This window comes from Pteropus vampyrus, unplaced genomic scaffold (assembly GCF_000151845.1).
Source record: "Pteropus vampyrus isolate Shadow unplaced genomic scaffold, Pvam_2.0 Scaffold300, whole genome shotgun sequence".
Lineage (NCBI taxonomy): Eukaryota > Metazoa > Chordata > Mammalia > Chiroptera > Pteropodidae > Pteropus > Pteropus vampyrus.
This window is the reverse complement of record NW_011889081.1, coordinates 2,331,198-2,344,528: the sequence shown is the minus strand read 5'-3', so window position 1 is coordinate 2,344,528 and position 13,331 is coordinate 2,331,198. Positions and strand designations below refer to the sequence as shown.

Sequence of the window (13,331 nt, the reverse complement as noted above, 5' to 3'; positions counted from 1 at the left end):
GGACGAGGGCTGGACCAACGGCGAGGGCGGGACTGATGGGCGAGGGAGAGACCAACCGCGAAGATGCTGCGCAGTCAAAATGCTGGGCCAATGGCTTCAATGAGTAGAAAGAGAGATCTTCCCTCCGCTCGCTCAGGGAAGAGACTGCGGGCGAACGAGACCTTTAAACAAATGCCTCGGATTCCTCCGTGGGGAGTCGGAGTCAGACTCTGGTGGACGCCCAGGGGCCCCAGTTAAACCCACCGCTTGCGCTGGGAGAGCCCCGCCGGGGAATGGAATCCGGGCCTCAGAATCGCGGACGCCCCGCCCCCGCGCGCCGATTGGTCGGGTCGCCACTTAGGCGCCGCGCCGGGAAGACCTGGAAAAGAGGAGTGTTACCAAGGAATGGGCGTCTGTGGCACTACTGCGCATGCTTGCTCCGTGACCCTAGCTTGAGGTGACGGCCCGAACCGAGGCGGGGGCCCCAGGCAAAGAAGCTGAGGGGACCTTTCGCGCCTTGGTCGCCGGAGAGGGAGGGCCCCGCTGCCGTCGCCGCCCGGCTGGTGCCCGGTGAGGACGGGCCCCAGCGGGTCGGGGAGGGTCCCAGTTTCCATGGTGTGGACGCACCCCCCAGCCGGGCTTTCCCAAGGGTTCCAAGGGCTGCTGATGCTGGGGGTTCTCTCCGGCTCTGCGTCCCTGGCTCTCAGGCTGCCTCCTTGTCCTTCATCAGAGATTCGCCTCTTTTTCCTTCGCCCCTCTTTCCCCCAATCCATTGGACCCCAGGACTGAACCCTGAAAGACACCCCGAATCAGGGATCCCCTCATTGGCCTGCCTTCCCTTCACCCCACCCAGTACTGCCTCCTTCCTTGCACCTATCCCCAGCCCCGTCCCACCCTTGTGGTTCTAGATGTCCTCGCAGGAATTGCAGTCAGAAGTGTGAGATACTGGGGTGAGGGAGGCTGCCAGGCTTGGTCAGGAAGCGATGGTAATGACGGGAGAGGATGGGGCGGGGAAGCTGTGTCCATTTGGGCGCAGCATAGACAGGTCTGATGACAAATTGCAGTGGGTAAGGAAGAATAAAAGTAACTAAGATTATGAGCCATGGCGATTAGGGGAAACGAGGTGCCATTACGTGAAATTCCCACTTTGGAGAAGCTCTTCCCTGCATAGTTTAGAGTATCATTGGGTCACTGTTGCTTTGACAATCTCTCTGTAAGGATGTGTACCTATCTGCACAGCTAAGTGGGCCCATCATCCCCTTGGGGTTCCATTCCCGGCCTTCCTTTGCCGGGTTGGGCCGTTGTTTTTGGGGGTCGTGATAGCTGTCAGTATCACTGTGACCTTTTAAAAACACTCACTTAACCCTTCACCTACCTGCTATTAAGAACCCCTGCTAAATTCATCACTATTCTCATTACAAACGGACTCAGGGTACTATGGGGTTTGCCCGCAGGGCTGAGGACACAGGTGTTGGTGAAGGTTGATGGTATTTCTCTTTCATATGTATGAAGGTAATTCTGCTGATCCCATCATCAGCCACCAGGCAGAGCTGTGGGCTTTCAGGACTTCATCAATAAGAGACTCACTTCATTTGTTTCCTATTGCTGCAATCAGAAATTACCACAAATTTAGTGACTGAAAACAACACAGATTTGTAACAATCTTACAGTTCTGGAGGTCAGACATCTAATATTGGTTTCACTAGGTTAAAATCAAAGTGTGGGCAGGGACTGAATATATTTCTTCCTAGGGGCTCTAAGAGAGGCAATCTCTGTCTTTTTCAGCTTTTAGAGGCCTCCAGTATTCCTTGACTCATGGCCCCCTCCCTCCATCTTTACAGTAAGCAACATCGCATCTCTATCACCCTGCTTCCATCAGCACATCTTTCTTTTCTGCCTCCCTCTTCTGCTTTTTAGGACCCTTGTGATTGTGATTGGACCCACCTGGATAATCCAAGCTAATCTATTAACTTTTGTTCCATCTGCAACCTGTCCAGGAATTAGGACCTGGACATCTGGGAGTGGGGGTGGGGGAGGCATTATTCTCAAAGACCTGATGATGTCTGAGAGGCTCCTGCCAGTTCTTAACATTGTGTGATTTGGGGCTTACAGTGACCCATCTTTACATTCTGGGTCTCCTTTGTGCAGATCAGTGTCATGACAGCTGGTTGGGATAAGTGGGTGACTGGAGGCCATAGCAATATCAAACCACCAGACTGCAGAGTTAGAAGGAGGGTGTAAACCGAGCGAAGTAAGGTAACTGTTAAGTCTTGTGATCTTTTTAATTCATTTTTGCTTCACTTTTAAAGAATCTGTCCATTTAATTAACTTTTATTGAGTGAAAATTTAGTTTTTAAAACATATACATTTGGCTTAAAGTAGCTGCCTTTCAACTCTTCCCTTTACACTTAGAAAATAAATTGCTAGAAGGCTAAGGATGAATCCAGAAAAGAGATTGATCCGGGACCTGTTCCTGTTCTGGAGTGGCTGAAGAACAGTTAATCTATGAACTAGAAATTACAAACTTCTCAAGTAGAGGGCCTGAAACATGGTCACAGTTTCTCAAATTATCAGAATCACATGGGGTACTAGGAAAAGATGTAGATTTGGGGATCCCTCACCTGACCTTCTGAGTAAGAAGCCTGAGGGTGGAATACTGGGACAGTGTGTTTTTAACAAGAACCCCAGGTATGCTGAAGTTGAATCACAGGTTGTAGACTTAATTTGCCTTTTTCTTACTATAACAGTTTTATTGAGATAATTCACATACCTGCAATTCACTCACATTATACAAATCAATGACTTTTCATATATTCACATACTTGTGCAACCATCACCACAATCAGTTTTAAAACATTTTCAATCTATGGCCATGCCACCCTGAATGTGCCCGATCTCATCTGATCTCAGAAGCTAAGTAGGGTTGGGCCTGGTTAGTACTTGAATGAGAGACCACCTAGGAATACCAGGTGCTGTAGGCGTAAAAAAAATAAAAATAAATAAATAAATAAATAAATAAATAAATAAATAAATAAATAAAGACATTTTCATCACCCCAGAAAACCCATATCCATCAGCAATCACTCTTTTCTCCCCTTCCCCATCCTTCCCACCCCCAGCCCTATACAACCACAAATCTATTTAATGTCTTTATGGATTTTTCTACTCTATAGATTTTCTTGAGTTCAGGTAATTTCATATAAATAGAATCGTATGATATGTGGTCTTCTGTGAATTGCTTTCTTCACTTCACATAATCTTTTCAAGGTTCATGTCGTAGCATGGATTTTTTGATTACCAAATGATATTCCACTGTGTAGATATTCCATTTATTTATCCATTCATTCATTGATGGATATTTGGGCTGTTTCCACTTATTGACAACTGTAAATAATGCTGCTATGAACATTCATGTACAAGTTTTTACATGGACATATGTTTCCATTTCTCTTGGTCATACACCTAAGGGTAGAATTGCCAGGTTATATGATAACTCCGAGTTTAAACTTTTGGAGAACTGCCAGACTGTTTTCCAAAGTGACTGCACTATTTACATCCCCACAAACAGGGGATAAGTGTTCTAGTTTTTCCTCATCCTCACCAACACTTGTTATCGCCCACTTTTGTTTATTTCTTTTATTTGTGCATCCTAGTGGTGTAAAGTAGTATCTCATTGTGGTTTTGTTCTTCATTTCCCTCGTGAGTAATGATGTTGAACATCTCATGTGCTCACTAGCCATTTGTGTATCTTCTTTGGAGAAAGGCCTTTGCCCAGTTTTAAATTGGGTTATTTATCCTTTTATTACTGAGTTGGAATTCTGTACAAATTCCAGATACAAGTCCCTTATCAATAGATGATTTGCAAAAATTTTCTTCCATTCTATGGGTTGTCTTTTAACTTTCTTGATCGTGTCCTTTGACTCACAAAAGTTTTAAATTTTTTTCAATTTATCTTTCTTTGATTGCCTGTACTTTTATTGTCATATCGAAGAAAGCTTTGCCTAATCCAAGGTCAGGAAGATTTACTCTTATCTTTTAAAAGAATTGTATAACTAGTTCTTACAATTAAGTCTATAATCCATTTAGAGTTAATTTTTGTATATGTTGTGAGGAGGGGGGTCCATCTTCATTCTTTTGTATTGGATATCTACTTGTCCCAGCATTTAACATTTGTTGAAAAGTCTATTCTTTTTCCCATATCAAGGGATGGACTTAATCTTCACCTCCTGAAAGGGGAAGTGATTACTGTTTGGAATTCTTCTTAAGGATGACTTGTCTCTTCTTTCCCATTTATTTATTCATTCAATTATTTATATCAGTGTGGACTTATGGATATATATTTTATTCTTTGGGTTAAAATCCTGAGGACTTACTCTGAAGTCCTGGCTGCAGCTCAGTTTCCTCTGTAACTGGAGTTTCTCACTTTAAGCCTCACCTGCTCAGGGCAGAGGAAGGAGCATTGGCTCTGGACCAGCCAGACCTGGGTTCAAGTTTTGACTCCCACTACCTTTGCTATCCTGGGCTACTTACATAAGTCCCCGAGTCTCAGTCTCCCCAGAGGCAGAGCAGAGATGATGGTGACACTTGGAAGGGAGATTGTTGGGTAATGAGCCTGGAGGTATGGACTGATGCCATAGGATTTTAGGTCCTGTCTCAGATCCCAACTTGAGGACCAATGACATGGCTCTGGGAAGGTCATTTTAATGCTGGACATGGACATGGGGGCCAGAGGGGTAGGGTGTTCTGACTCAGTCAGACTGCTTCTCTCTCTCCCTCTCTCTCTCTCTCTCTCTCTCTCTCTCTCTCTCTCTCTCTCTGCCTGTCTGTCTCTCTTTCTCCACACAAGAGGTCTCTGGATCACTCCTTTTCTCTGTCAACTTCCACTGTGTCTGTCTATAAATTTGAAACCAATATTTTAATATAGTTAATTTTATTCATTTTTTAATTCTGGTTGTTTACGTTGATCTTTATTTTCTTGTATGACATGTTACATAAGAATGGGGACCTTTTTTTTCTGAGTAATGGACTAATAAAAAAATTACCATCTGCATAATTGTATCTTATTTTTTAAATGTTGAATCTTTTCTCATTGTAAAATTAGTTCATGCATATTACTATTTGGAAGAAGTAATAGAAAATTAGTAAAAAAAAAAATTAAGTCCCTCTTTCCCACCACTGCTAACATTTTGATAAGTTATTTTCTGATTGGCTTTAGTGCATTTTTATATAATTTTTTGAAAACAGACTAGAAAGCACCTGCTTTTTAAGTTAAGAACAGGCCAAAAAAAGTTAGTAAATACATGACAAATGGAGAATAAATAGAAGAAAAGACAAGCTTAGTCTTTTGGGAAAGTGTAAAGTTCTTTAGCTTAGAAAAGATCATCTTTGCTAAATGTGTTAACTAGACTTTCTAACAATACTTTTTTTTGTAAACCAAATAGAATTACTCTAAAGCCTTCTTATACCCTTTCTCCACCCCTTGTGTCCTCTTATCTTGGGAAAATGGTTTATTTTTAAGGAGCAACACCTCCATCTTGTGGCCTTAAAGAATACTGTTGCTTAAGATTTAAATTGCATTTTCCACAGTTACAGGGGTGAATTAAATTGTACTCTGGCACTTTATAAGGGTCTTTACATTTGGTCTCTAGGCTGGTGGTTTCTACCCTAATAAATGGAACAAAAACAGGTAATGCAATTATTTACGTGTAGCTATGAAAAACGTGTGTGTAGAAAACTGCAGAAATGAAAGCAGTTTGTGATAGGATGGTGGGATTGTGCAGATTTACTATTACAGTTTGATTTCTTCTATATGACTTCTTTTAATTAAGTAATTCAAAATTTTAAAATTACCTCAGTATACTCTATCTCATCACTTTCTTTGGTTAGTAAACTAAATCTGGGGAAATGAAGTGTCTCACCTCAGCAGTGTAGAGGACCTGTTTTTATTGCGCAGGGATATGTTTTCAAACTGATAGCTCTTGGATGGAAGTGGTTTCTACCAGCATTTTTTTTTTTTTAATTTGGATAATGAACTCAAGAAAAAAAATCCACATAAATATATTCTGGCTCCCCTGGATGACAAGCAGAGCTCTCAGAGCTGTGGCGGCATTTGTGCTAAGATCCAGTTGGCATGAGGGCTCCTTACTAGGCAAATACTGGTCTCATGGGCAGGCCCTGCATGCTCCTGCCCACCGGGAACATGTTCGCAGTTTGAACATGTGTGGAAGTTTGGGATCAAGATATAGAGGTACCACAAGCTATGATTTATCAGGCACTGGCCATGTTCTATGCTGTTGTGGGCTGACTTGTGCCACCTGCCATTCATGTGTTGAAGTCCTAACCTTCAGGATCTCAGAATGTGACTGTATGGGAAATAGGGCCTTTAAATTGGTGATTCAGGTTAAATCGTGTCATATGGATAGGGCTTGATTCAGTCTGACCAGAGTCCTTATAAGATATTATGACAGACAAACAGGGAAGACGATGTGAGGATACACGGAGAAGGAAACAGAACTGCAAAGCAGTTGATGCTTCAGGGGTACAAGTAGGTGTCTGTGGGCCTTGCTGCTGCCTGGGTCCTGGACAAGGTGAGCAAGATGTCTCCCCAAGCTGCAGTCTTGTTTCTGGCTAACACTGTAAACTGAGAAGATTGCCATCTGCACACCACCTAGTCCCCAAAATAAAAATGGCCACCCCACACTGATGCCCCAGGGCCATGATCTCCAGGCCAGCCCGGCTCCCATAATCTGTCCTTTCTTCTTCTCTAGCCTGGAAGCCAAAGAGCCCTCAGTGACCATGAATTCTCCAGATACCTCCACATCCCTGTCCCCACCCAGCTGAGGCAGTGCCAGCACTTGTTCAGACACAAGGTCTCTGCCCTCGTGGGGCCCTGGCACCTCCTGAGTGCTGGGTAACCCAGGGACTCCTGCCTGGGGTGGGACCAGATCTCGTGTGTCTAGAAAGGCTGGCTTCCCAGGACCAGGTTTTCCCTCTGTGGTCTGCAGAATGTCAGGGTGAAGGGCACCAGGCATTCTGGGAGGATCAGACCTCAGCTCATGTCCCCAGTGCCTGTCTTGGATGCTTGGTGCTCAGGAGCACCAGTGGCTGTTATCCTGGATCAGGTACACCAGATATCATGTGAGGATGGGCTCTGGATCCATCTGGACTGGATCCCAGCTCTGCTGCTTCATGGCTGTGTTGGTTGCCCCAACGTAACCAACACAATGTCTTCACCTGTAAACTGAGTCAATAAGAATGAAGAACTTTCATAACATGGGGCTGGAAGATTAAATGGGAAAACTCATGAAACACTTTGGCCCATGCTCAGCACCCACGAGCCCATATTAGTAGCAACTCAGTTTTCAATCCCTTAGTACCCCAGAGCCCCCTGGGAGCCCTGTATTCAGCACATTTTACATTCAGGGAAAGTGAGGTTTGGATGAGGGAGGTAACATGCCCACGGCCAACAAGAGAGGAATTGGAAGAGAAGCACAAGCCTGGGTTCTTCATGTACCCCATATCAGTTCTCCTGAGCCCCAGGCCCCCTCCACTGACAGGGTTTTGCCTCCTCTCTTAGGACAGAGCCCCTGGACTGCCAGGTTTCTTGCCAGGGAGAAAGAGGAGAAATCCATCTGCTGGGGCCTGAACACCTTGGGGACACACCATTGGTCCCGGAATGCCCCTATCTGAGCCCAGCAAGCAGGAGGACGAGAGCATGAAAGCCAGTCAGGAGCCGTCTCCTGAGTCCCCCAAGCTGGGCACAGATGTTGTTCCCGCAGCCCCCAGGAAGCCCAGGAAATTCTCCAAACTGGTCCTGCTGACAGCCTCCAAAGACAGCGCCAAAGTGGCTGGGGCCAAGCGCAGAGGAGTGCACTGCATCATGTCCCTGGGGGTGCCTGGCTCCGCCACCCTTGCCAAGGCCCTCCTCAAGATCCATCCTGAGGCCCAGCGGGCCATTGATGCGGTCCCCCAGGAGCCTGAGCAGAAACGTAGCAAGCTGGACACAGGTGAGACCCCAGTTCCAGAGAGCAGGACTGTGAGCAAGACTTCCCCAAGGCCAGAAGTCCCCTGGTACCTGTGCAGCCGAGGGAACAGACAGGCTAGGCTGGCTCTAAAGAGAGTATGCCTGTGCTGTGAACATGTCTGCATGTGTTCTCTCTGTCCACATTACATCTCAGTGTAAATCTCTGTGTGTCTGTAGCCTCTGCGTGTGTGTGTCTAAGATTCTGTCTGTCTACACGTGTACTTGCCTGGGAGGGTGTATCTGTCTGTGGGACCTTGTGTGTTTGCGTCCCTGGTCCTGTTTCTGTCTGTGTCTGTTCTTATGCGTTTGCGTATATATGTGTCTGGAGGTCCATGTGTGCATTTTTCTGTGCCAGAGTCTATGTGAGGCCCCAAGCAGCCGCCCCGCCCCACCCCCCGCTACCGCACCAAGACTGGTGCAGGTGACAGTGAAACGTGGAATCCTGACGGATGCCTAGCAGCTGGAAAGGAGATGAGCTGGGCTTTCTTCTCAGCTGGAAGTGGGGTCTCCCATGCCTTGAGAAGACAGAGCCAATGAAAGCCACAGTGCGTGCGCCTATGAACGGGTGGCCCCTTTGGAGTCAGCCAGGGCACCTGGCCTGGCAGCCAGTCCCGAGAAAGGGAACCCAAAACCTCTTGGCTTCCTCAGGTAGCTGGGCAGTGCAGAGTGTCAGGGTAAAGGGTACCTCAGTGATGGAAATTTAGTGGCGAGTGCCCTGAAGTCATGGGGGCACTGCCACTGCTTCCCTCAGGTTGAGACCCCAGGGATTCTGAGTTGGGGTCAACCCCAGGCCTGGAGCTCACAGCGGACCTCAGGAACACCTCAGCCTCCATATTCTGCTGGATGGGAACCATATTTAGGGAGCCTAGAGTCCCCTCTGCAGTGAGCCCAGCTCAGCCTATGAGCCCTTCCACCAGCCAGTTCCGATTCAGGTGCATCCACATGTTTACCCACTTCCTCCTGCTGGCCCAGGGAGTGGAGGTGCTTGTCCCCTGACTTCTTGGGAAGTTGGGCTCAGAGGGGCCAAGTTAGCACCCTGAAGACACCAGCTGATCACTGCAGAGGGTGAAGGAGGTACATCTGGCCCAGAGCCTGTTCTTCCCACTGAATTCAGTGGATTGGGCCATCTCTAGGGTCCCCTCCACCTTGTCTGTGACCTCTGCTTAGGGATCTGCCCAGATTCTTGGGCCAGGTGGGCCCCAATCCCCACATATCATTGTGAGGATTAGAATAAGGCCACCCTTCCTCAGGTGGAGAGCAGAGCAAGGGTTGCCTCTCAGCCCCACAGGCTCCCCAAGACAGGTGATCTTGAACGGTCAACAACCCCTTCAACCTGCCATCCCATCTTTACTGCTATGCCTGGTCCACAACTTCACCACCTCTCACCCCATTCCAGGCCAGGCAGTGGGGAGAGCAACAGCTTCCTAGCGCTTAGCCCATGTTTGGCCTAAAGTTTCCTGGAAATTACTTTAGCAGCCTCTGTGTTCCTGGGCTACTGTACTGGCCTTTGGGAGCACGGCTCTGGAGTCAGCAGTTACTTCTCTAAGTTGGTCATTGGTGCCCCAGAACATCCCCTGGTGGGCTGAGAGCTCCAAGCCCTGGGTCTGCCACCCCCCACCCCTCCCTTTTCCTCCAACACTAGCCTGACTCACCCCTTTTTCTTCCAGATGGAAAAGAAGATGAGCAGTTGGCAGGGCAGCCTGCCCCTAGACCTGCAGCAGGCGGGGAGGAATCCACTGCAGGGCCCAGTGAAGCCCCATAACCCTGACAACTGCAGGCGTAACCTTGATGGATCAATGGACTTGACTGTGACTTCTGCTTGGGGTTCAGTGCCAACACTGTGTAATCGCTCTCAACATTGTGTAATTTTATTTCATCTCAAGCATAGGTTACTTTTGTAAGCAGGAAAAAAAATTCAAAACAGAATAAAAGAAGCTGTATGCTAGATCTCACCATGGGATTGTAAAAATTCTAGGATTCTGGATCCTTTGAGGCCTACCTCCAACCCAAAACCCCTGGAGCCCTTTCCACCCCACCAGCCCTCACCTGGCCCCTTCCCAGGGCTGCCCGGCCTAAGCCATCTCTCAGACCAGGTGGGCTCTCAAGAGCCTCCGTTTCCCAAGGCCTCACACACCTGGGTACCCTCAGCTTAGAAAACCAGCCCCTGGCCCAGACATTAGGTGAGATCTCTGAGATTCCCCTTCCTGCTGCCTTGGTCTGAAAGTGGGTGGTGGGACCTCTAGCCTTGACCCTCTAGGAAGCTGATCCAGCCCCTCCCTGACTCTCCCTCTAGGGCCTATTCCCCTATTGGAGGCTTAACCTACTCCACTGGACCTTTAGAAGGCTTACCTCCTCTAGGCAGCCACATGGGACTAACAAACCACACAGGGGCCCTGCCCTCATGGTGGCCCAGGGTTCTGCTGAGGAAGGGATAAGCCTGCAGTCTAAGGTTGGGGACCTCAACAGAAATCTGTAGTACTCCCATCATGTTCCTTCTGGATGGTTTGAGAGCTGAGGGGGATGCCGGGGAACCTGAGCCCCTCCCAGGCCCTGGGTGCTGCCCTTGCTGGAGAAGGAGGTAAAGAAAACAGTTCCTCTCCTTCAACCAGAAGTCAGGTCCCGGGAGGTGGGGCTGCCAGTTGCTTCACCCCGTGTGGTCCTTATTTGAAAACTGCCACTGGGCACAAGGAAATGGACTTTTTTTTTTTCCCTTAAATATGGAGTTTGGAAGCCTTATGTTTTAAAGCAACATTTTCCAAATATAATTGGTATTTATCGACTCCCTCTTAGGAGAATGCATTACTCAGCATGTTTTCCTTGCCAGTTCTCCATTTTGCTCTTATTTTTACAGCATGTTTGTTTGTAACATTTATATTCTGTAACCATAATTGAGACCTTCTTTTGTCTTAATTCTATATTTAAATAGATTCCCTTTACCCGCCACTTTCTCCTTTCCTGAGTTGAGTCACCCTCTTGGTGAGCTGTTTTTGTCTGATGGTAAGAACGCAAGAGAGTTGCTCAGGGTCTAACGTGTGAGGATGGATTGCCACCAGGGAAGTGGGAGTGAAGAAGAGGTGAGGAGAGGGGGAAGGCAAGGCAGGACTTTGTGCCATTTGGCCTGGTGTCCAAGCACTCCCGGCCTGGGAGGATCAGAGAGGATTGACCCCAGCCCACCCACTGGGCAGGGTTCCTGAAGGGCATCCACTCCCCAGCTTTAGTCAGGCACCATTGGCCCCTCCTACTGCTGCTAGAGAAGCCATAGGCTGGGCCAGCACTTGGGTTCGGTGAGAGGGCCTGGCTGACTTGGTGGCCCCTGGAGGCTGCCCAGAGATGCAGCGAGGGCCCACCTCCCTCCTGGGGCCTGAGTAGCCAGTGGTGCTGGTCATTTGCCCGGAGGTGTGCAATATCGTAGGGCAGGAAGCCACCACTGAGCCAAGCTGGGAGCCCATGTGCTGGGGCCAGGAGTGTCAAGGTTTTATTTTGAAACATTTCAAACTCACACAGAAGTTTGAAGGAGCAGTGCAGGGAATATGGTGTCCCCTCGCCTAGACTCACCTTCCTCTCCCCTCTCCCTATCCCTCCTATCTCTTTCTTGCTCCTTCACTTCTTGGAGACCTTAATGTCTACCCAGAGTAGGATGCTTGGGACCTAGGGGTAAACAGGTTATAGCTCTGGCCTCCCAGAGCTAGACAGGAGACATGAAACTTTCTGACTGGTAAGTTCATGAGAACTGGGGCTAAAGGCTGCCCAGGAGAAGGCTCCATAGCATCTGACAGGGGCCTGACTCAGGGACGGCAGCCTGAGGAAGCCCCTAGAGGGAGCTGAATGGTAAGGAGGGTGGGCCCAGGAGGAACAAGCATGGAGCCCAGAGGGAGCTGGGCAGGAAGGCCAGGAGGCAGGAATAGTGGACAGAGGCCAGTGTCTCAGGGCCTGGAGGCCACAATGAGCGTTTCAGATTTGTCATGGGTAGTGGAGACCAGGGAAGAATTCATGCAGAGGAGGACATGGCCCCTCTGATTTCATGAGGACAGACTGGCAGGGTCCCAAGTGGGAGCTTGAAGGCCATTGAGGAGACCCCCACAGCCTGGGTGAGAGGAGAGGGAAGGGAAATGGGAGAGGCTGGACAGAGGCTAAGCCAGGATAAGTGATAGGCCGTCTTGTTTGGGGGACAGGGCATGAGGGAGAGAAGAATGGTTTTGCCCAGCTGGAGGAGATGACATTGCTACCCATCAGGAGGAGAATCCAGGAGGAGAAGGAGGAGGGGGAAAGTGACCCATTCTGGTTCCACACAGTTGGCATTCTATTTGATGGTTGTGTTCCTGTGAAGAGAGTGGTTCCCACAAGTGTTCACAAAGCAGAAGATTCTCAGAGGTTTCAGATTGATGCCGGCTCTGGGTCTCTGCGCTATGTGAGTGGATGTGGCATTAATTGTGATAGTGATAAAGAGTAAATAGGATGACTATGCACTTTCTTTTTTTAAATTGCTTTTACTGGTCTTTCCTTCAAGCTAAAAGAAAAGGTAATTCATAGTCATTGAAAAAATAGAAAATATCGATTATGAAAAAATATTACATATATCTCCAGTAGTTTACCATCTAGAAATAAATCTATGATCTATATTTTTCATATTTCTAACATTCTTTTACTGCACAATATACCACTACAGGGATGGGTGATAGTTTATCCAACCTATTCTGATCATTGGATATATTTCAGTTGTTTCCAGGTTATTAACAATCCTTTAAACAGCCTTGGGAAAAAAATAGATAAAAATAAATAAATAGCCTTGGAGTTTCCTATGACAAAGCTCTAGAAGTGAGATCACCTTTGAATACCTAGTTTTCAGAATCCTTGCCAACATCCAGTACCATTAGCAAATCACCTCCCCAAAATTCAGGCTCCTATGCCTGATGCACTCGTAAGCCAAAACACTGAGACGCCAATGCTCGGAGAGAGGGAAAAGTTTATTTGATTTGGCCAAAGCAAGAGAATGGGAGAGCACAGTTTCTCAAATCTCACTCAAAAAGCAAAAGTAGGGAGTTTTTATACAGCTAGGGAGTAAGGGAGGGGGAGTTTCAGGGAACCAAAGGGAAAGTCTGTTTCTTCACTAACAGATAAAATTTGGTGCAGCCAGACTTCTGGGTGGAGCAGCTAGTCATAACTTTTTTAAAGGCATTTATTCCTTCTGCAAAACAAATTCCTAACTTCTTCTTATGGCCCTGGAGTTATTTCCTCCTGCTTGACAAACAGTACTACGAAATTATTGTGAGCACAAGGGATGCTGGGTTGAAGAATCATGATTCTGCAAAATGTTTCAGTTGTGTGTCAG

The 13,331-nt window shown here is 47.5% G+C and overlaps 2 protein-coding genes and 1 pseudogene across 4 annotated transcripts in view; all 3 read left to right on the top strand.

Moving 5' to 3' along the window:
* Positions 1-410: 410 nt before the first annotated feature.
* FLYWCH2 (FLYWCH family member 2) lies at positions 411-10,945 on the top strand. Its single transcript, XM_011376587.2, has 3 exons — positions 411-549; positions 7,556-7,985; positions 9,670-10,945. The coding sequence occupies exons 2-3, from the start codon at positions 7,655-7,657 to the stop codon at positions 9,762-9,764; spliced, it is 426 nt and encodes a 141-aa protein (XP_011374889.1). The 5' UTR covers positions 411-549; positions 7,556-7,654; the 3' UTR covers positions 9,765-10,945.
* The window catches only part of FLYWCH1 (FLYWCH-type zinc finger 1), a 41,366-nt gene continuing 28,508 nt past the window's right edge, over positions 474-13,331 (top strand). For 2 of the 3 annotated variants that reach the window (XM_011376589.2, XM_023521223.1), the window contains exon 1: positions 474-549. The gene's annotated coding sequence lies outside the window, so the exon portion shown is untranslated. Of the gene's footprint in view, positions 550-6,778; positions 6,849-13,331 lie in introns of those variants that run through there. The other variant, XM_023521224.1, reaches the window with a different exon arrangement.
* On the top strand, positions 2,842-2,960 carry LOC111730063 (annotated as a pseudogene).

Coding starts and splice junctions, on each gene's coding strand:
- FLYWCH2 (XM_011376587.2), top strand. CDS start 7,655: ATGCCCCTATCTGAGCCCAGCAAGCAGGAGGACGAGAGCATGAAAGCC. Junction 7,986..9,669: donor ACGTAGCAAGCTGGACACAG/GTGAGACCCCAG, acceptor TTTTTCTTCCAG/ATGGAAAAGAAGATGAGCAG.